Below are 24,635 nucleotides of genomic sequence, written 5' to 3'. Positions count from 1 at the left end.
TCCACCTAACACTTTTATGAAGCTGCCTTCAGCCACTGCCTGTTTGCTCATGTATCAGAAGGCTGGGGAACCAGAAGGTCCCACTGGAAGACCTAAAGGCTACAGACATTCCCAAGTAGCGTGCAGGATGCGAACGATGCACTTGACCAACAGATGCATCTGCCAAAGGAAGGACTTTAGCCCTCAGCCTGAGGCTGTCAAAATCATTTCCATACATCAAGTTCTGCATCTCTCCCTCTTTACAAGCTGTGAAATCTTGAGCAAATCCTTAAGCCTCTCTTAGCCTCATCTTCCTCATCTATAAAGTGGATAAGAATACTGGGATGGAAAGGAAGTGAGAAAGGTTAAATAATAACTACAATATTCCTGGCATGTAGTAAGAGCTCAATAAATAGTATCCCTCTGCAATGCATAAATTAGAATACCTACAAATTGCTAGCGACAGAGGACTATAAATAACATCCTGTATACAGCCACAGAATATACCTAATACTATACATTCTACTTAGTATATGCTACATAAACGTATACTGTATACCAGTATACATGGTACACTAATATACTAGATACAGTGTATGCTGCATAACAATATACTGTATATATGGTACACTGTTAATTATATATAGTATATACTGTCTGTGTACATCATAGCATACATGGTACAGTATATACTGTATATAGTATATGCTATATCAAAGTATACTACACACTGTGTATAGTATATACCACTGTGTACCACAGTATACATGGTACACTGTATACTGTATATAGTATACATTGTATAAAAGTATACTATGTATTTCATAGCATATATGGTACACTATATACTGTACGTAGTATATGCTGTATCAAAGTATACTGTATACCAGTATACATGGTACACTAATATAGTGTATGCTGCATGACAATATACTGTGTATATGGTACACTGTTAATTATATATAGTATATACTGTTTAAAAGTATACTGTGTACATCATAGCATACATGGTACAGTATATACTGTATATAGTATATGCTCTATCAAAGTATACTATACACTGTGTATAGTATATACCACTGTATACCACAGTATATATGGTACACTGTATACTGTATATAGTATACATTGTATAAAAGTGTACTATGTATATCATAGCATATATGGTACACTATATACTGTATATAGTATATGCTGTATCAAAGTATACTGTATACCGCAGTGCATACGTTATATTATACACTGGGTACAGTATATACTGTATAAAAGTATACTGTATACAACAGTACATACTGCATACTATATACACACACAGACATATATATATATATATATATATATAGATGCATAGGTATATATATGATCGTAGATATGATTACATATGTGGTATGCAGGACAAAGAAATTTTACCACATAACTGAGTACACACTGACTGCTGTGCTCTTATTAGTGAGATGATAAAATATAAAAAATTGTAGGTCTTAATACTATGAGCTTTCTTATTTATGTGTTCATTTATAAACATTTATATACTTTAAAATAATCTGCTTTTAATTCATTTTTATATTCTTACATGTTTTCAAAAACTGTTGGATTTAATATAGCACCTCATGTTTTTTTATTTGAGTCTTCTGAAATACATTGTTGGAAAATTCCTATTTAACTGGAATCTGTCATGGAGAAATTTGTCATCGATTTTTATCGTTCTAAAAGCAACGAAAGGGAGCGAGGATTCCTACTATGTTCGCATTGATCTGATTTCACGGAATTGGTTCTTTTAGTTGTACTGACCTTTTACTGAAGAGAGGGCATCCAGGAAAGAGAGTGTCTTTTCATGTAGGATATTTGTCGATTTTTTTATGGAATTCGGTGTACATTTGAAAGGTAAGGAAACACATTTATTTTGTTCTCAGAGAATAGAGGATTTTGAAAATCCGGTAAGTATGCTTTAGGCCGATACAACCTATCAAAGTTCTGGGAGATGCACAGTCAGAAGCCTGAAACCAAGATAAACTCACGGCGCTTATGAAGGCTCATCATTTCCCCTTGTCAAACACCCCAAAGACAGTAAGATCTCTATGTGGGATACCACTGCCTTGTTGTTTAGACTTTGCTTCAGCACATGGCGTCTTCTAATTCCAATGAGTAAAGTTCAAGATGATAATGATTAAGGAGAGAATGAAACAGACACACCTTCTTTCTCTAGTAAAAACCTCAACACCTACCCATACTCCTCGTCACCTAAACATACATTTTCACCTGTCATATTTCGTTTGCGATATCATCTTAGAAGTGGAGGCTAAATGCGTCTTCAAGGTCTTGTGGTTCATCTTATTTGTGAGAGATGGGCAACACGATTCCTTTAAAAATATCAGTGAACCCTCTGATATGCTCCTTTGGATGGTATAAGGTTTTCCTTACCCCTAAAACAATGCCATGGTTGACCATTTGTCCCTAGACCTCTAAGACGAAAACTACCCCCTGCACCAAGAAGTATGTGTTCAGTCCGTCCTATACAACCGGTAGAGGTGTTCCTTCACTGAGCTTAAAATACTTTGGGGCAATAAACGTCACTTTCAAAACCAGGCTTTGACTGCAACTCTATCTAGCCCATCTTTCCTGTCTGTTTCCTGATTTTTTGCAAAGATTGAGCAAAAGTTGAAATATAAATCAATCACAAGATATGAGCAAAATCAAAAGTAGAGATGGAATCTGAAAACCAATGAAAAATACGTCGTCCCACCCACTCGACCTATACAACTGTATTTCGACATATTGGAATATATATGTTGCTCTTCTTACATAATATATATTGGCTTATCGGCCAACAGCCTTCCCATCTCTGAATTCCAAGAGCCTCCGAGGCCTTCCATACAGAATGGTAAAGGTACTGTTCACAGCCATATCTTCTGTAGAGACCCTAATTCAACCCATTTTATCCACCTCTCCTCACACAGAACCCAAATTGCATTGGTCCTTGATCAATGGGCACCTGATTTCTACTGAGTGGCCAGGACCAACGCCTTCCCACCTATTCCCAAAGAGGTTGGATGTGACAAAGAGTTTAAATCTGTGTAATCATTCATAAACTTTGGGATTAGTTTTAATTTTTCCCAGACATAACTTCTCATTTATCAAAACTCTCCAAGTAGCCTTATTTCTAGCCTAATACTTAATGTCCTGGCTTCACTGTCCTTTCCCAGCGCTGTTTTGGGTTAGTCTTCTCACCTGGATTATTGAAACAGTCTCCTAGCAACGTCCTTCCATCCTTCTATCCTTCCTTCCTTCCTTCCATGCCTACCACACACACCATCCCCACATTATGTTTTCTCTGCTTAACAACAACAAAAACTTTGCATACCAGATATATCTACACTTAAGCCTACATGTAAGGTCAGAACGGTTAGCTTTGGTCATACAAAAGAAGCCCCAGTGTTCACCTCATCTCAGCAAACGTATGAATAGTCAGGATCATCGGGGAGGGGCAGCAGATGTGAAGTTCCACCCAGCGATCACGGCAAAGCGTGTTCTGACACAACATAATCCTTTCTTCTCAGCCATGTGTTGTGATTAGACGTACGACAGGATACTCTTATAACCAAACTCCTGTCTCTGTAGTGCTTACAGGGAGCAGTGGATGGCGCTCAAGTGTATTCCATCATATTCTGTGGGTCACTGCCTGAGTATGGGTTCTGGAGAACAGAGTCAAGCATCTCACCTCACACTGTGACATCAGGGATGGTTTATCCTATGCTCTTCCCTTGCTGGCATCAAATAAGGTATGAGACCCTTGATGACATGAGAGATGGTTTACTCCCATGCTGTTCCATTACTGGCACCATACTGCCTCATTCTCCTCAGCTGGACCACTTTGGCAGCCCCCTAGGGACAAAGAAATCCTCCACCACACAGGGCTGATCATGCCACTACCCTGTTTAAAATCAATCAATGAATAACTAGCAACCACCTCATGAGCCATATCATCTATTGGCGAACACCTAAATCACTAGACTTTGCTCAATCCCCCATTTTCTGTTAAACCACAAGCTACTGAAATGTGATCCTCCTGACTTACATTTGAAATGGCACACTGCATTGCAGGTTAGGGGAGGTTCTGAGTAACTTCCTTAGAAGATGATTTGAGGGTTTCCCTGGTGGCGCAGTCTTTAAGAATCCGCCTGCCAATGCAGGGGACACGGGTTCGAGCCCTGGTCTGGGAAGATCCCACATGCCACGGAGCAACTAAACCCGTGAGCCACAACTACTGAGCCCGCGCACTAGAACCCGCGAGCCACAACTACTGAGCCCACGTGCCACAATTACCAAAGCCCATGCGCCTAGAGCCCGTGCTCTGCAACAAGAGAAGCCACTGCAATGAGAAGCCCGTGCACTGCAACGAAGAGTAGCCCCTGCTCGCCGCAACTAGAGAAAGCCCGCGTGGAGCAACAAAGACCTAACATGGCCAAAAATAAATAAAATTAATTAAAAAAAAAGAAAAAAGAAGATTTGAGTCATTCCAACGACCTTTCTAATGTGTTGTGAAAACTCATTGCATTAATATCCCCAAGTACGATTTCAGCTATGCTCCACATGGACCACAGAAATAAAAATAGCTCCTGCTTGGATAAAATCCAGATTTTTCAGACTGACATCCGAGGCCATCCATTAGCGATATCCTGTTCCCACAGTGAGATCTCTACCTGGACTCTGGTCAGATGACGGCTATTCCTCCAAGCCAAGTCCTTATTCCTTCCCCATCCGCTACTTTAGCATCTTTATGAAATCCAAAAGTATCCTAAACACGCACCACTAGTGGCCACAGGAGTATACTGGGCCAGGGATTAAGCCCAGGCTATCTGACATCTCCACCACTGTGTTCCCCAAATGAGGGGCGTGAACCACAGGCAGTAAGCGAAGTGATTTTAGGAATATAGAGTTATGGAATTAAAAAGCACTCAACATCTTAAAAACCATTTTAAAGAACACTCAACATTTTCAATCCTCACTTAGTCGTTGACAGGTCCTGGTGACCTATAGGTTTGGTGCTAGCATTTCTCTACCATCTCATGACATTAATTTCCTTTAATTTTTCTTTGTTTTTTTTTTTAACAACAAGAGAAAATCCATCTCAGAGCCTTTGGCAGGCAAGCACAGCTAATGAGAATTTAATGGCTTTATTTGGATTTTGTAGTTTTCTTTAATGGTTCAATTAAATTGATGATGAATGATCCTAGCTTTCCATTTAAGAAAATCATATAAAATTGATTCCCAAAACACGTGAGATAAAAAGAAAGTAGATGGCTTTAACAAAAGTAAGTCATGATCTGTGTTTAGATGTTATGGAATTAATGATGGGTTTGGATGGTGATGTAGTCGATAGGCATGGCCATGGTGTGGGAAACGCTCCTGTGAGTGTTTTTGCTTCAAAAGAAGGCAACACTTTGCAAGGGCAGGCATTACCTGTCTGAGTTCTATGACACAATTGGGCATTGGTCCTGCCTTTAAAAGGGGTTATGCATTGAACTGTTTCCCTCTCAAATTAATATACACTGAAGTCCTAACACCCAGGACCTCACAGTGTGATCTTATTGGAAATAGGGTCATTGCAGATGTAGTCAGTCAAGTTAAGATGAGGTTGTAGTGGAATTCCCTGGTGGTCCAGTGGTTAGGACTCTGTGCTTCCACTGCAGGGGGCACTGGTTCGATCCCTGGTTGGGGAACTAAGATCCCGCAAGCCGCACGGCCCGGCCAAAAAATAAAAATTAAAAAAAAAAGATGAGGTCATACTGGAGCAGGATGGACTCTTAAACCAATATGATTGGTGCCCTTATAAGAGGATGGTCAAAATAAAAAAGAACAAAATAATGCCATTTGCAGCAACATGGATGCAACTAGAGATTATCATACTAGGTAGAATAAGTCAGAAAGAGAAAGACAAATACCATATGATATCACTTATGTGTAGAACCTAAAATATGATACAAATGAACTTACCTACGAAACAGAAACAGAGTCACAGACAGAGAGAACAGACTTGTAGTTGCCACGGGGGAGGGGAGTGAGGGAGGGATGGATCGGGAGTTTGGGATTAGCAGATGCAAACTACTATACATAGGATGGATAAACAATAAGGACCTACTGTACAGCACAGGGAGCTATACTCAATAGCCTGTGATAAACCGTTATGGAAAAGAATATGAAAAAGAATGTATATGTGTCTATAACTGAATCACTTCACTGTAGAGCAGAAATTAACACAAGATTGTAAATGAACTATACTTCAATAAAGATAAAAAAGAAGAAGATGGCCATATAAAGACAGACGTGTTGGGAGAGTGCCACGGTATGACAGACACAGAGCTTGGAGAGATGCAGCTACAAGTCAGGCAACACCAAACACTGCCAGCAAAGCACCAGGAGCTATGAAGCAGCATGGAAACATTCCCCTATGGGTGTCAGAGAGAACTCAGCCCTGCGGACACCTGCATGGTGGACTTCTAGCCTCCACAACTGTGAAATACACTTCTGTTGTTTTAAGCTACATCATTTTTGGTACTTTGTGGCAGCAGCCCTAGGAATCTAATAAACAGGGGTTACTTAAAAACACTTGCTGACTTAACCTCAATCACCTCCTTGTCGAAAAAAGAACCTTTTGGGGACAGACAAGCATCTCTCCCCGGCACGGCTGTACCGTCTCCGTTTCCCACTGTTTTTCTTAGGTCAAACTTGTAAGATGGGACAGTCCAAAGTGGGTATTGGTACAACATGTTTTCCACTCAAGAAATGTGCCACACTTTTCCTAAGACTGCAAAACCATGAAACCACTTCCCACCAGAGTATCTGGAATCATTGTAAAGAATGATACCTGCTGACCCCCTACACATCCCCGGCATCCCCACTTCCTCTCATGAGAGCTACAAGAGGCTCAGGCACTGCAGGGCTGCTGCAGTATGGGGGGGCCTAATTCCACCCCCCAGCGGCCCACAGGAAGATTCTCCATCCTCCAGAGCCGGGAGGACCTTCACTGTAAATTCGGTACGAGAAGCTCAAGGTTAATGACAGAAGCGCAGGCAGGCAGAACAGAATGCTACCTCATTAATTTCCGCAATTAGGTTATTCGACAAGAGCAAATGAAAAGATGCTCTGATATGTGTAGCTCCTTAAGATGCTGGGGAGTCTTTTCTTTCGTTGTCTGCAGAGAATCTGCTCGGTGGAATACGGGTGGACCCTGTTATATATGTAACGCCTGTATACTTCCTACTTTATTTAGCCAATGAGATTTCTATATGTGTCTATAGATGGATATACAGCTAAATATACACACATGTATGAAATGTATATTAATGAAATAAACACGTGTCAATATTTATATATAAACAAAATAAATATATTTTGTGTGCATATGCATATATAGAAAATAAATCTCACAACAATGGAGAAATCCTATGCACGTACATAGATACACACGCACACATATATCTAACATACACACACACGGGATTTCTCTACAGTTATGAGATTAGGAGTTATTACATGTGCATATACATATAGAATATATATACTATATACACATACAGTATTCCTATATATTTATTATGAGATTTATTTCATTCCTTGCTATGCATTCCATCTGGCACATGTATTTTGATAACCCTATTATCGACCAGACAAGACAAGGTCCTACCTAGATTTGAAACTCCAGATCAGTTGCCCATAGAATAGGCAAATATATCGACATCTGACCCCAGTAGCAAGTGTAGAATTTTCAATATGCATCTAGCGCCTTAGCGAAAATCTGACTTGATAGAAAACAATTCAGGGGTAGAGAAAAAATGAGGTCTCCCTAGATGTTGGGGGGAAAAATGACTACTTCTGTTACTGTGTGTGGATGCCTGCACGCCGCAGTCTAGCCAGTCGTGGGAACCACACTTACGCGGAGGAACCAGACAAACAATACCCTGATGGGGAGAAGAACATACCCGGTTTTGGCGAAGTTCGTCCAGTATGTCATGACCACCGCGCTGAGCATGACATCATTCTTGGAGAAGTTGCAGCTGAAGAGCTCGGTAGGGCCAATCATGGGGATCCCAAAGACATAGGGGACTTCGTCGCCGTGGGCTGAGTCCGCCCAGCTGGGCTTCATCTCGCTTTGGCAGTGGTGGTAGAAGGCGTAGAAGTAGGTGGGTGAGCCGTACTGTGCGTGCAGGTCCGCGGTGGCCACGGCGGGGGCCACCCACTGGTGGTCGGTGAACAGAGCCACCAAGGTTTTCCGCCGCGTCTCGGGGTTCTCCTTATCTGCCCAGTCCGTGTACATGAACTTGATGGTCTCCCGCAAGGTGTCCTTCCCCTCCGGGTAGCCGTAAAGGTTGTCCACGAAGTTGGACACCAAGAAGTCAAAATCGTTGGGCGTCACACCATCCTCGTTATCCACGACGCCGTCCACGAACTTCAGCCCCTCCCCCTGGTTGACCCCGAGCATGATGTCATAGTTAAGGAATTCCCCCTGCTCCATCAGGATCTGAGGGTCGTCGGGGATGACATCCCCGTCAATGACAGGCCCGAAGGAGATGTGGTACGTGGCTGGGGTGATGGTCTGCTGAATGAGCTCTTTGTAGTTCTTATTCCGAAGGCATTCCACCATATCCGTGGTATCCAGCATGTTGCAGCCGACTTTATCTGCCAATATCCGAGTGTACTTGGCAGGCTGGTAGTTCACGGCCCAGCTGGACAGGGCGGTCCCGCTCTGGATGATGGCCTTCTGGAAGAGACCTGCAGGTGCAAAATTGTGGACATGCAAATGAAAACCCGCAGGACAGAAAAGCAGCTTTTACTCGGCAAAGAAGGCTCTGATTGTCTCTCGGGCATGTGAATTTCTGGATACTGCAGCATTCAGCGCACTCGGCATCTCTTCCTCTCATTTCTATCTCGTCTTCCCCCTCCCCCACCTGCTGGACAGTGGTCTTATAGGATGCTCTCAGACACACACACGCGCACACACACACACACACACACACACACACACACAGAGTTTAGAAAACGAAACTGCGTTTACACTTTAGCTGCAGTGCTAAAAACACAACCTCTTTCTCCTTCCCCAATTTTGTGTAATATTAGTGTCTCCACCCCCAGAATGCGTAAATGAAGAGTCTCAGAGTCATCACAACCCCCCAGCCTCTAAAAATAGGCTTTGTGGCCATAAGAGGTCAAAGGCTGTTTCCCCTTACTGGCAAAACCAGGTACCACTTTATTAGAGGGGGAAGAGCCACTGAAATTGGTTTCAGAGTATAAATTCTGGAATGCATTTTTATTTCCACGCTCCATAGACCGAAGGTGCTAAAAACATGCAATTAAAATGAATTCATTAAATTAGCTATTCCTAAAGAAATCTCCCCTTGCATGCCCCGCTAAAATGTATCTTTTTTTCCCCCAAAAATCATTAATTTCAAAGTTGCATCCACTCAGAGCCCAGACTTTTGTACAATTCGTTCTGCCACATTTTAAACGTGTCTGCTTGGTGAGAAACTGGGAAAATCTTGGGCTGTTTCATGAGTAAAATTCTGTGTAGCTTAAAATTTCCTATCTGATCAGTCTAGTATGTGGATGTCCAGAAGTAAATAAGTCTATTTTTTTTTTTTTTTTTTGCGGTAAGCGGGCCTCTCACTGTTGTGGCCTTTCCCGTTGCGGAGCTCAGGCTCAGCGGCCATGGCTCATGGGCCCAGCCGCTCCGCAGCATGTGGGATCTTCCGGGACCGGGGCACAAACCCGTGTCCCCTGCATCGGCAGGCGGACTCTCAACCACTGCGCCACCAGGGAAGCCCCAAAAGTCTATTTTTAACTGCTCCAGTATGAGACGGAAGGCCATAAGATCATGGTGTTCTATTCCTTATCTCTTCCTGCCGCTTCCTTGAACTCCAGCATGATCTAGCTCTGACGCCTCGTAAGTCACTGGGAGAATAAAAGCATTCAGCGGGGAGTCCAGAAATCCGTGCCCTGTCGATGTTTAAGGCCATACAAGCAATCAGGGATGAAGGAAACATGACTGCAATCAGGAGGATGGGATTCTAAAGACTAGAGGATTGCCTGCCGATGACACACAAGAATGAGCTGCTTAAAACGATCTGGCTTTGCCCGACACACGTCATCTAGCTCCCTTGGGGCCAATTTCCCAACGTTTACCATTCCGTTGGAAATGTACTGACTTGTGTGTCTGGCTCTCAAGGTGAATGTTTTAAAGCACCTTAAGGAAATGATGTCCATATTGGATCTATTAAAAGATTCATAAATGAAGACAACCAGAATTAGAAAAATGTTGCTGGAAGTTACACATTTTCTCTCTGTGTCATAACTGTTGGCCGTGACTGAGGTAGCCATGTATATGTATGTGTATATGTGTGTGTGTGTGTGTGTGTGTGTGTGTGTGTGCATGCGTGTGTGTGTGTGTATGTATGTTTTGGTAGGCAAGTAATACAACCTGGGATAAAACTTGAAAAATTAAAGAAAAAGTCACCTATAATTCATACTATAAAATAGGAGATGCTTTAATATTTTTAGTATCATTCCTTCCTGGTGCTTTCCCTCCCTTTGGTCTGTTGTGTATAACTGTGTCCCATATCTGCATAGTATACTGATGTCATAATTAAGGAACTCCCCCCTGCTCCATCAGGATCTGAGAGTTGCTTGGAATGGCATCCCTGTCCATGACGGGGTCAAAAGGGAATGTGGTACCCGGCCAAGGTGATGGTTTGCTGAATGAGCTCTTCATATCATGCCTCCCAGGTTAATGCATATCTTAAGCACAATTCTTAAAACAAATTATTGTTCCTTCGAGTAAATGCACGTGTCACTCACAATGTTCTTGCCTTTCTGGTCTTGTAGCTTTTCCTTTCATTCTTTGCTATGAGAATGCTGTGGTAAAAAACTCCATGAAAACACCTTTTTCCCCATGTGTATGTTGACTTCATTAAGTTATATCACGACAAGTGAAATTCCTAAGGCCAACAGTCTGGGTGTGTTCATTAATTCTTGATTCTATTGCTGGGTTGATTTTAGAGAGCTACTTTGCAGAAATGATGCAAAGCATCGCCATATTCATTTCTGATCTATTGATCTAAGGAATTAACACTCTTCCCCCATTAGTTTTGGCTGACATGTGCTTGATTACTGCTAGAGTTGGTCCTGACTATTGTAAAGGGAGAATCATGATTATATCCATCGAGAAATGGGAAAATACAGGTATTTTCTAAAACGCTATAGGAATCGTTATCACTAATGATCTAATTTACTCACTTTTTCCTTTTTTAATAAAGGGTTAATACAAACATAAGCTTTTCATTCTACCTCTCCTCAGCCATTACGAAATAAAGAATCAAGAAATTCAGACTTCACACGACTTAAAAATCATCGTCAATCATATCTTGCTAATGAAGCAATCAGAAAGAGTCAGCAACTTGTCCATGATAGTGTAGGAAGAGAGGAAAAAAATGGGATGCTGTCATACGGCACGATGATACTTCCTTTTTTTTTTTTTTAACATGTTTAGGGTACTTTAAAGAAAGATAATATAAGACTCTTTAAAGAAAAATAATTCCTTTAAAGTTTCAGGTGCTTTTCATAAAAATGGTTCAAATAGATGTGGTAAATCCTTAAACCAACCAATGACACAGAAGGGAACATAACACGACCTTGACGATTTAGACTGTTATTATGAATATTCACTTGTACTTGCCAAAGTGCCCCAGGGCTGCATTTTCTTGTTTTGTTTTTATTTTTGTTCCATTTTTGAAGGCAGAGCCAGGAAGTTATTAAGGTGCCTCCAGGCCCACTGCCCCCAATTTCTGTTGATTTTTCTTTTAAAAATCTCTCATCTGATATTGCTGGGAACTTCCATCACCAATGGACCAGAGGGCATCAACCTGAATTAGTTTGCATCAAAGACGTGACTTTATAACCATATGGCTACAAGCTTTGTTGATCACGAAATCTAAAAATCTGTAACCACCGTCCACATACTGATTCCCTTTCCTATTTCTTCTCCCAAGATGAAAATTGTAGTTAATAAAATTTAAAGTTGTCCAAATAAACTCAGACAGGCAAAAGCAGGGTGTAGGCATTTCTAAAGAAGTCATTTGCCTCCAATTATTGTAAGCAACACTCTTTGCCAGAAGTCTAAGTGAGAAAAGTACATCGTTAAGATAGTTAATGATACTGTATTGCGTACTTAAAAGTGGCTAGGAGAGGAGATCTTAAAATTCTCATCAGAAGGAAAAAAATTTGTAACTAAATGGTGACAGGTGTTCACTGGACTTCCCGTGGTGATCGTTTTGCACTGTATACCAATAGCGAACGGTTATGTTGTACACCTGAAACTGGTCTAATGGTGTATGTCAATCATACCTCAATTTAAAAACATCAGAAAGCAAGCTGAGTTAAGAGAAGAGCATGAGCACGCATGTCATTTGGGGGATTTTCTGTGGAGGTTTCAATAGAGACTATGGCCACCCTGTATGCGCCTTGAATAAGAATTCAATATGGGTTCATTTCTGGGTCCCAGGGTTCCCTGCGCACTGTGGGGATGCTTTTCTTACCTTCTGAATAGTGAGACAAGGTCAAGAGGCTGACACAAGAAGCACCCGCGCCGGAGCCGAAGATGGTCACTCTCTTGGGATCCCCACCGAAGGTCCCGACATTCTCCTCAATCCAACGTAATGCTTGGATCTGATCCAGGAGCCCGTAGTTGCCTTTGGCCGCCTGGTCGCCGGTACTTAAAAACCCTGCGAAAGAACACAGGATATTTGGGGTTGTCACCTACAAAATATATGTCAACATCACTGCTATTGGAAAGACATTCCATGGTTTACTTTGTTCATTCTTTACTTTTCCTTCCTATAAATGAGAAGCAACAGTGTAGCACCTTTTCCACGGCAGAAAGGAGTATATTATGTAAATAAGAGTTACAATGGTTTTTGTTTCTTCTGACACTATAATAAAGTGTCTCATCTGGGGGTTTGTATGGGGTTAACATATAAGGCGAAATGAATCTAAAATATTTACAATACACGACAATATCAGAAACCTATACACTTTACTAGATTTAAGTTATCACTCCTGTGTCTATGTTGGTTTTCCTTGGGAAAACAAAAAAGACTCCTAAAAGAAGTTTTTCAGGGCAAAACAGTGTGTGTGTTGGCATCTGTGTATAAGACTGTGTGCACTGTATATAAAACCAGTATAGGTTTGCTTTTCTCCATTGAATTCCTCAATAATATTTTCATTTAACTCCTTTTAATGCTTAAATTTCAAAGTAAATTATACCCATCATGTCATGCCACACTTAAATCGTTTAGGATGCATCTCTATTTTTCTATATAAGGAAGATATCACAGTTACATGCAGAAACTTATAATTCTTTAATTTCAGCCAAAAGCCAGTGCATATTCAAATCTCCCCAACTGTCCCCGAAATAGCATGGGCTGGTACATTTCATTTTAAAAAATAGGAGGATTCTGTAAATTAAGCAATTAGATCTCACTCAAGGCATCAGATTCTAAATTCTTCCTTTTTCAAAAGCTGCAAATAAGGCAATACGGGCATTTAATTGTGGCAAAGTGATCAGTTTTCGAAATCTATCTCATTCCCTGTTCCTCTCACACTGCAAAAAGATCTTGACCTGGAAATTCTGTCTTCCTCTGATGTTTGAAGGCATTTGTGTGGAAGAGACACTCTCCCACTCAGATTCAAAACTATGAATATTTTATAAAGCATCCTCCAAGCTTAAATACCTGCACAAACTTTAACCCAACTTTATGTCCAAATCTGTCTTGAATAAGCCTTCTGGGGAAAAAAAAAAAGTCATAAAAAGTTTTTTTTTTTCCCCCACTTCCCATTCCTACGTGCCCCTACACCAGATCCCCAATTATGATATTTTCCCTTTCTGCATCATGTCTTTATTCCAAGGGTCATGACGTTCACCCGTTTCAACGAATGCTTATTCAATCACCATGGAAAGCAGCCGTGGTGTTTCTATGAAGACAGACTGATCCAAGCCCTAAAATAACAGAAATGAGAACCGATGCCTTCAAACACATCCCTGAGCAAAGCTGACAGCAATTCAAGCGGCCCTCGGAGTACCAGCTTCCCAAAACCTAAAACAAAATCATAAAGGATGAGATCTTACACCTACTGCGGAGAATGAGGCTTCCCTTCCAGAGCCTGCCTGAGTACCTGTGGGAAACGGGGGATGGGAGCCAGGAGGGGAGTAGAAATGGTCTGGTTCAAAAGAAAGCGGCCAGAAGAGTGATTGTTGCTGTTATGCTAAAATCACAATAATCGGGACTCACGGTGGCCTAGCCCTACAGGTAGATGCAAGATGACAACTGCCAGGTTGTACACTTAGGGCACATCGCACAAACCCACTCCCCTCCTAGGTTCCTGGGGATGGATGTGAGATTAGCTATGATGAGAGGCGGTGTTCAGATGTTTCCAGGCCCTCCTTGTTTAATGAGCAATTACTAATTAGTGTTTCATGCCCGTGAATGTTATGCGGCCTCCACATTCATCCCTCTTATGTTTTACATTCTTTCTCATAAAATGAATCATGCCCTGCTTGGGAGAAAAGCCTCTTTCACCCAACTTTATGGACGGAACGGGCTTATAATGGCAGCCTGGGTGCCGTGTAAGAACCGTAAGACAAGCCTCTCTTCCCGCATTCAGGAAAGAGGTGGTTCATTTCTAAAGGCTCCAGGAATTTTCTGGCAGAACTGTTCTGTTTTTAACTCATCCCTCCTCTGCCCACCTCCCTCCTACTCTCTGCTCTCACGGAATGACCTAGTCGGTTACTGTTTATGGGGAGGATTTACAACAGATGGTAAGTCGCGAGGCTTTATGAAATCAGAGCCCCTCCGTCCCCAGGAATACATGACTTGTAAAACCTCTCCAACGGCGGGCTCATTAATCTTCCGTACCCTGGCAAATCTGACTTCTCCTAAGAGCAGCCCATGGAAAGCCTTGATCTTGGCAATTCTGCTCGCCTTTCAAAAGTCCTGAGGGAAACAGCTCTCCATGTGTCTCTGAACTTGAGCAAAGGAACGTGCGTTTTTTGGAAGCTGGTGTTTCCATAGCGTCTGCCGTGGAATCTTCATTTATTGCAACATCCAGGGATTGCTTTTTTTTTTTTTTTTTTTTTTTGGTTCTTTTTAAAAATTGAAATGACAAGCAGGTCAGAGTCCCCACTGCAGGGACAGAATGAATGCAAGTCATTTTATGTTCCCTATGACAGCATATTCCTTTCCATTTCTGACTGTCAAAACACGGTGTTCGATATAACCCAGACAGAGGATGTGTGTGGGTTTCCTAGCGTGGGACTGTATGAACAACAACATGATAGCAGCGCATCAACTGGGAAACAAACACACACATTACCAAACATCGAGCATCCGCAGAAGTCAGTTTCCCAGATGAGCAGATAACTTTCTTTGACTGGCTGACGCCAGTGATTTTAAACAAACAGCTCCTTTCATGGACAAACATTCTTGGACCCCAAATCCTCTCAGCATTTCAGCTGACGAAACATTGGTTTTTGAGATTTACTGTCTCTGAACTGAAGCTTGTAAAGCAGTAAGCCGTTACCACTCCCCACACACAACTGAACAACGAAAGAGACGCACAAAGGAGACCATTTGAATTCACACAGATTAATGACGAGATTGATGCTGAGTTTCATTCAAAGTAGTGGAAGGAACAAAATCACACACAAATACACGGGATGTGCTGAGTGGCTGTGCGGTTATTTTAAAACTTGGTTCATGGAAAAGATGCTTAAAAACCCCAAATCCCATTTCCCACCTGCAGGTTGAATGAAATGAATATAACGTACGCTGTATTTGGTCTTAATATTGCTCTAGAATAGAAAGTTTCAGGGTTTTAACATAGCTAAACATGATCTAAATGGTTCTCGTTCATCTGAATTGCAGGGGATTAGGGGAATGATTCCGGGCCACGTGGTTTTCCGTCCACTTCAGGTCAACAGTGAGAAACCCAGAGGGGTCAGATGTGCCTGGATTTTGGTTCGTTTTAACATGACTTTAACGCCACAAAGGACTTTATCTCTTAGGAAATAATTCATTACATAAGCACAGTAGGCATTTTTTGGATGACCATTACACAGACAATAATTACTAAGTGAATACAGAAAAATATCTTTTATGTTTTCAGGGTATGTATTCACCTGTAAGTCGCAGAATTAATCTAGGGTCTCAACTATATTTCTAAAAGAATTCTATGTATGCGTGCATATATATGTATACGTTTGCATAATGACCTATTTTGATTATTTGGTTCCTTTGCAGTAGCAGGAGCATTTGCAAAATACAGCAAATCACTAGCCTTTATTATATCAGAATCCCTCCCTCATATTTGTATATATATGTGTGCAGATATATATATATATATACACACACACACATACACACAAATATATATACATACACACATATATGTGTGTGTGTATTTGAGTGTGCGTGTGTCTTTGAGAGAGTGTGTGTGTGTATTCGTACACACAATATTTAATTTAATGGAGTAAAAGCAAATGTTTAAATGAAATTGTTTCAATGAGAAGAGACAGGATTTACTTTAGGTCACACAAATGAGCCCAAACAGAAACCTGTGTCATGAGAATTACAGCAGAGGTAGAAATGTGAAAAACAGGCCAATAAATGCACATCTATACTCTTGGATGTTTACAGGAAATTACCCCCTGGGTACGTTTATTACAAGGTGAAAGGGAAGTTTTCTTATTGGAAAACCATTTATGACTTAACAAAAGGGCACAGATTCTAAAGGATAGGATGAGAGGGAAGGGGGGGTATACATTCAAACTCTGCAGGCGTGGTAGGCAAAGCTAATTGAAATCGTGTCTGTTTTTAGTTTTCATTCTACTTAAAAATGACACGAGTCATAACTGATGCTGCTTCTATGGTATCTCATCATCAGCTCAGTATCACACAGAGCTATCTCCAACGTCAGCAGAATAAATCGAACACGCTTATGAAGGACCCATGATTTCTACAGCACAGGTTTCCAAACCTGGGGCCCATGATGTTATTAGTGGGATTCCCTGTGCTGTTTTCATAAAGTATATTCTATCCCCACAGAATGATTTAGAATGAGGCTGCACAGAGGTCTTAAAGTACTTTAGTTGAAATTATATGGATTCATAAAACTAAAACCAGTTATATTCTGGAAACAAAATACAAAGTGATAAACAGTCTGTTTATTACACAACGCCAATGAAAAGGTGAAGATAATTGGTAAACGTGTTTCATGATGATGAAAATTTGGCAACAGCCAGTCTGGAACCAAACCCCCTTTGAACCAACTTTAGATTCTTTTTGGTTCAAAACCTCATCCTTGGGGCTTCCCTGGTGGCGCAGTGGTTGAGAGTCCGCCTGCCGATGCAGGGGACATGGGTTCGTGCCCCGGTCCGGGAAGATCCCACATGCCGCGGAGCGGCTGGGCCCGTGGGTCATGGCCGCTGAGCCTGCGCGTCCGGAGCCTGTGCTCCGCAACGGGAGAGGCCACAACAGTGAGAGGCCCGTGTACCACAAAAAAACAAAATAATGATAATAAAAAAATAACCTGATCCTTGATCATTTCTCCAGATTTGTTGATGACTCAAGCTCTACTGGCTCCCAGATCCTTTTGGTCTGATTTCTTGAATAGCTCACATACCTCCTCACTCCTGGGATTCTGCACCTGCAGTGTCCGAGATAAGAGCTCCAGTTCATTGCCTCAACCTTGCTGCTTCCAGTGCACTTCTACAGTATCAATCTAATCATGGCGCTCCCCAACGCATACAAATTGACAAAACTCATGAAAATGGAAATCTGAACCCCTTTGACCCACCAGTTCTATTTCCATAAATGCTTTTTCTATAAAACATCTCTATCTGGAGGTACAGAAATAAGTCATGCAGGGATCTACAAAAAGAAATAGTCATGTAGGAATCCAATCAATTCTTATTGATTATAATTTTGAAAATAAGGATGACAGGAATCTCAACGTCCATGAATAGGAGATCTGTTGCAGGAATTCTGTTGGCTGAATCCATATCATGGGAGGCTCTTTGTGTGTATAACATGATACAGAGTATTTAAATGTGTAAACACAGAACCACATCCGAGTTCTCTTCACAGAAAACCGTGAGGTGCTGAATACTGGGTCTTATGATCCGATTTTTATGAACATCATCAAATGGGTGTGTGAACTACAAACTCCGAAAGGAAATCAAGCAGTTCATAGCATTTCTCTATAGGAAGGCAGCTTCAGGGGATTTTCACACTTAATTTTAAATGTGTGTGCTTTTTCTTCCAACTTGTAACTGCTTTTTTAGCAATCACACACACACACACACACAGCAAGCTCGTTTTAAAGTCAAATGCATTAGTGGGATATCCAGGGCCATTCCCTGCGGTCCCATCTCTACATCTCTGGACATGCTGTACACACGCCCTTTAGCCTACAAATCTACCACATTACACGTAACTGCCCCCTGGGATATGCCCGGCCTTTCTATCTCTCTTTGTCTTTGTATATTCACTCTTCTCCATCTCTTCCTAGGATGTTCTTTACAGGACTGCTGGGATCCTGAAAGATGTCTTCCTCCTGTAGATGTGGCTTCACATCCAACCCCACTATTTGCCCATGGGGTACAGTGCCACCCGGAGAGCAGCTCTGTCACCTCCCTGGTCCAACCCCTTAGGCAGGAATCACCTGCAGATACAGGCACTGCCATTTTCTCTCTTTCCCTCCACCAATGCGGGTCCCTTTTCAACATTTTCCTAAGGGTCTCAATTCTCTCAAGTCAGTAAATTGCTTTAAGTGAGCTTCTATGATAGAACTGACCACTCTATAGGAAGGGTATCTGCCCGCAGGTCCGTAGCCCGGTTATTGCTTGTACTGGAATCAGTCAAGTCAGCCTCGGATTTGAGTCTACAGGAAAGCCTCGGGCATATTACGCAAGATTTCAGAGCCCTTTTCATTTTGCTTATGGTTTCCTTTACCGTGCAAAAACTTGCAAGTTTGATAACTTACAGAATGGGAGAAAATATTGGCAAATGATGTGACTGACAAGGAGCTTAATTTCCAAGGTAAACAAACAGCTCATACAACTCAACAACAACAAAAAACAAACACCCAGTCAAAAAATGGGCAGCAGACCTAAACAGACATTTGTCCAAAGAAGACATACAGATGGCCAAGAAGCACATGAAAAGGTGTTCAACATCACTAATCATTAGAGAAATACAAATCAAAACTACAATGAGGTATCACCTCACACCAGTCAGAATGGCCATCATCAAAAAGTCTAAAACAATAAATGCTGGAGAGGGTGTGGAGAAAAGGGAACCCTCCTGCACTGTTGGCGGGAATGTAAGTTGGTGCAGCCACTGTGGAAAACAGTATGGACGTTCCTCAGAAAACTAAAGACAGAGCTACCATATGATCCAGCAATCCCACTCCTGGACATATATCCAGACAAAACCATAATTCAAAAAGATACATGCACCCCAATGTTCACTGCAGCACTATTTACAATAGCCAAGAGATGGAAGCAACCTAAGTGTCCATCGACAGATGAATGGATAAAGAAGATGAGGTACATGTATACAACGGGATACTACTACTCAGCCATAAAGAAGAAGGAAATAATGCCATTTGAAACATCATGGACGGACCTAGAGATGATCATACTAAGTGAAGTAAGTCAGACAGAGAAAGACAAATACCATATGATATCATTTATTTGTGGAATCTAAAATATGACACAAATGAATATATTTACAAAACAGAAACAGACTCACAGACACAGAGAACAGACTTGTGGTTGCCAAGGGGGAGGGGGTGGGGGAGGGATGGATTGGGAGTTTGGGGTTAGCAGATGCAAACTAGTATATATAGGATGGATAAACAACAAGGTCCTACTGTACAGCACAGGGAACTATATTCAATACCCTGTGATAAACCATCATGGAAAAGAATATGAAAAAGAATGTCTATGTGTGTATAACTGAATCGTTTTGCTGTGCAGCAGAAATTAACACACTGTAAATCAACTATTCTTCAATAAAAAATATTGAAAAAAAAATAAAAGATCTCAAAGCTTCATTCTTCTCAGCTGTGGAATGGAGAAGAGCAAGTGTCCAGCACATAACATAGCTTGGGGAACTAACTGCACTGTGTCTGATGGACAGTGTGTGTTTAAAAATGGTCACCAGCTAGGCTGATTTCCTTGATACGAGAAACACTGCCATTTATTTCTGTTTCACCTACATATAGCAAGTGAGGAGAGGCGTCTGTTGATAGATAAAATGGGTCCGTAGGGAACATGGATTACTGGTCTACTTAGACTTTGTCTTTAAGATTATGCAGATGATCAACCTCACGTGCTCTCTGACTGCAAATGTGGCTGGTGAATAATTGTGCGTGAAGGTGACAGATATTTCTTTACAGTCTGTTTATTGAGTTTTAATGAGGTGCTTAAAGTCTAAAGAGAAAGGCAATGCAAAATATATATCGCGGGTTTATTCATGCTGGGAAAATTATGGAGTTGCTTATTCAAACAACATTTATGATATACCACAATGACCCAAGTAATGTGCTGAAAGCTGAGGGACGATGATACACTAGAGTGGATTTCCATACATACTTTAAAAACTTACACAAAATCTTTTTTTCCATTTGTGAGCTTCCATTTGTTTTTAATAAGAATATTTTAAAACCTATTAGGATTGAAAGTCATACTTTCTGCCAACACAATATATTTATGAAACATACATAAGATATATATTTCGTACCTATATGGTATTCAGGGCACTGTAAATTGCATTTAAGAAAAAGAAGATGACATACACCTCTATGGGACAAATGTGAAACATGATTTGGATAATTCCTCTTAAAGTGAACAAATTTAAAGTAGGCTCTTCTGTTCTATCCTCAATTGCAAAACAAGCATGATGGTAGTGGGGTTTCCTAGTATTTACTGTTGGATATCGTCTGTGGGCAGACAAGAATTAACCAGATTTGTTCTCATTTATCCATAACATGATCACAACAACTGAATGTAATAAGAAACCACACATTCATTTTCATCTCTAACAAACGTCAGCGATGTCTACTAACTCACATAACGTTTTCTGTGTCCAGAAATATTCCCAAGCTTTCCAACGCTGGTTTTCTCTGGGAAACTTGGAAGATGATTAAGAAGACTGTTTGTTGATGGTTTCCTTTGCTGGGCAAAAGTCTGCTTAGGTCCCATTTGTTTACTTTTGTTTTTATTTCTATTGCCTTGGGAGAATGGATAAAGAAGATGTGGTATAGATATACAATGGAATACTACTCACCCATATAAAAGAATGAAATAATGCCACTTAAAGCAACATGGATGGACCTAGAGATGATCATACTGAGTGAAATAAGTCAGACAAAGACAAATATCATATGATATCACTTATATGTGGAATGTAGAAAAACGGATACAAAAGCATTTATTTACAAAACAGAAATAAACTCACAAACATACATGACAAACTTATAGTTACCAAAGGGGAAAGGGGGGTGGAGATAAATTAGGGGTTTGGGATTAACATACACACACTATTATATATAAAATAGATAAACAACAGGTCCTACTGTATAGCACAGGGAACTCTACTCAATGCCTTGTAATAACCTATAATGGAAAAGAATACGAAAAACATGTATGTGACTGAATCACTTTGCTGTACACCTGAAACTAATACAACATTGTAGAAAAAAAAAGAAGACTGTTTTAATTAAGAAAACCACTGGGACGATCTTAGAGGATATAACACATTAGCAACAAGTGAATAGAATGACCTATAAAAGAGCTAAAATCCCAATAGAATGTTTAGTTTCAGTTCGGAAAGGTTATTGAAGAAAGAAGATGATATTTCCCAGCGATGAGTGTGTATCTACCATCCATGTATCACACACGAAAACTGTCCCTTTAGTTGAATGCTTTGACCATGCTCTTTGCCTTGTTCTCAGTTACTATATATTATAACTCTCCTAATATCAGTGTTTTGGGGACATTTCTGCTATTTTTCTTTCCAAGGATGGCTGGGTCACATGCCCATGACTCTCAAACTCCTGTTGTCCTTGACCACAATGCATACTTGGGACGCCTCTTCTAAGCCCCATTAAAGTACCTTTTCTTCTTACAAGACCCCAAACGGTAGCTAATTTTGAAACGGAATGCTTTCAAATTGGAAGAGGATTTCACCAAGTGCTTGAGATGAGATTTTGCAATTCTGTGTCCACGAAACAGGACAGACTTTCGATTTGTGAGCAGTTACAAAATCCCACTGTCTCTCTTACTGTACGAATATTTATTGTTATAACTGCCATTGTCATTTTTGATAACTCCTTCCTAGGGGCACACGGAGATGCAGGCAAGGCTTTACTGAGAAATTTGGATGTTAGGAATTAAGCCTCCTCCCTGAAAGAAGTAACATAACAAAAAACACTAAATGGGTCACAGAACAACACCGATATGGGCAAATTCATCTCAAGAAGAAGATAACTCTCTGTTCTTACAGATTAGATGTTAAACAACTCTAACTGTGCCACTTTTCTATTTAAGAACTTTTTATACCTCACAAACTTGTGCTTCAACAAAGCAGTTCTCCAGAGTCAAAAACGTCAACTCTCTCATACACAGAAGGCACAAAGAGCCACCTTTGGTCCATTAAATATTGACCATGACCCTTGGGTTCAACAAATGATCATTTACCTTGCAGTGGCCGAAAAGCAGAACCAGAACTGGAGTCGACAGTGGGAAAAGTACAGATTTTAAGATAATGAAAATGTAATAAAGATTAAATATTAACAAGCACATGGGGTTAACTGACAGTTCATTCAACAGAACTTCATGGGTGTCTGGAATATTCCAGGCACTGCTTGGCCTTATGGTGAAGAGAAAGCCACCATTTATGAAGGGGATAAAACTAGATCTTTGACCACCTGAAACTCATATTCTACTGTGTGTAGATAGAACATAAATAAAAACTAAATAATGTGTGTAGTATGAGTCTCCTATTGCTGCTGTAACAAATTGCCACCAACCTAGTGGTTTAATACACACACGTCTTTTTTTATTATCTTCTTTCTTAAATTTATTTTTCATTTTAAAATATGATTTTTAATTATTTTTTGGCCGCGCCACGTGGGATCTTAGTTCCCCGACCAGGGATCAAACCTGTGCCCCCTGCAGTGGAAGCGTGCAGTCTTAACTGCTGGACCATCAGGGAACTCCCTACACACATATTTCTTATCTTACAGTTTTGGAGGTCAGAAGTCTAAAATGCTTCTGGAGGGATATTTTCTCGCTGAAGCTTAATGGAGAAAATGTTTCCTCTCCTTTCGTTTTTTCTAGATTCAAGAGTGTTGGCAGTCACAATATAAGGGGCAGAGTCTCTGGTCAGGGAGGTCACTGCAGACTTTGGAATGTTATTTTTAATGTCACCTGTGAACCTGCCAGCCTCGGCAAGAAAAAAGGGCATGGAACCTTCCCTCACCGCCTCCTCTTTTATCAGCAACCCTATAACTGCTCTTCATGAAGAGGCAGGAAGAAAAGGGAAAAGTTCTCTCTACCCAGACACAAAAATCCTGGAACCGAGCATGTCTCTCTCTCTTTCCTTTTTGCTTCATCTGCCAGAAGTTGTGACCAATTTTATGCTCAACTCAAGTACCAGGAAGTCTCTGTTCCTTTTGCGTCTCTAGATGGAATCTGGACTCTCATTTTTGGGAAAAAAATGCATGGGGTACTATATTCTGATGTTGCCTCCTCAAACAGTCCTTAAATTGAGTGAAATCAAGTGAACATACACACATATGTGTGTGTGTATCCCTATACATTTTGATGTTCTAATCATTTCTAAGTGTACAATTCAATGGGATTAATTACATTCACAATGATGTTCAACCACCACCACTGCCTTTCTGCAAAACTTTTCATCATCCCAAAGAGAAACTCTCTAACTATGAGGCAGTAGGTCCCACGGAGTCACGTGTCCATAAGATGTGTTACCTACACAGTGGGCTAAGGCTGCTTCAGTAGGTGTGATATCTCTATTAATGACCAATGCCACCCCCTACCATTCCCACCTGCAATGATGGAATGGATCTTTTTGTTCCCCTCAAATTCATATGTTGAAATCTTAACCCCCAATATGATGGTATTAAGTGGTAGGGTCTTTGGGAGATGATGGTCGTGAGGTTGGAGCCCCCATGAATGGGATTTACGCCCTTATAAAAGACACCCCAGAGAACTAGCCATGCGAGGATACGACTTCAAGAAGTCGGCAGTCTGCACCCGGATAGAGGGTCCTCCCTCGCCCCCAGAACTCAACCACTCTGGAATCCACATTTTCCGGCCTCCAGAACTATGGGAAATACATGTCTCTTGTTTATAAGTCACCCAGTCTGTGGTATTTTATTATAGCAGCAAATCAGTCTGAGACACCACTACCGGCTGAAACCCAGCAGGACCTTGTGGGACCTGCCCAGGGACAGATCCCTCCCTGATATCCCCTGCCTCTTATTTGCAAAAAAGCGTTAGCCTCCTAGGCCTTCAAAGAGCA

At 41.0% G+C, this 24,635-nt stretch overlaps 1 protein-coding gene across 8 annotated transcripts in view; it reads right to left on the bottom strand.

Moving 5' to 3' along the window:
- LOC117310287 (neuroligin-4, X-linked-like) overlaps positions 1–24,635 on the bottom strand; it is a 345,163-nt gene that overhangs the window by 4,177 nt on the left and 316,351 nt on the right. For all 8 annotated transcript variants that reach the window (XM_033849537.2, XM_033849539.2, XM_033849534.2 and 5 more), the window contains 2 exons: positions 12,564–12,749; positions 7,959–8,748 (listed from right to left, as the gene is read on the bottom strand). In XM_033849537.2, coding sequence (XP_033705428.1) covers positions 7,959–8,748; positions 12,564–12,749 — 976 coding nt within the window. The remainder of the gene's footprint in view (positions 1–7,958; positions 8,749–12,563; positions 12,750–24,635) is intronic.

Source organism: Tursiops truncatus, chromosome X (assembly GCF_011762595.2).
Source record: "Tursiops truncatus isolate mTurTru1 chromosome X, mTurTru1.mat.Y, whole genome shotgun sequence".
NCBI lineage: Eukaryota > Metazoa > Chordata > Mammalia > Artiodactyla > Delphinidae > Tursiops > Tursiops truncatus.
The sequence above is the reverse complement of the archived record's forward strand: the minus strand, read 5'-3'. Positions and strand labels throughout refer to the sequence as shown.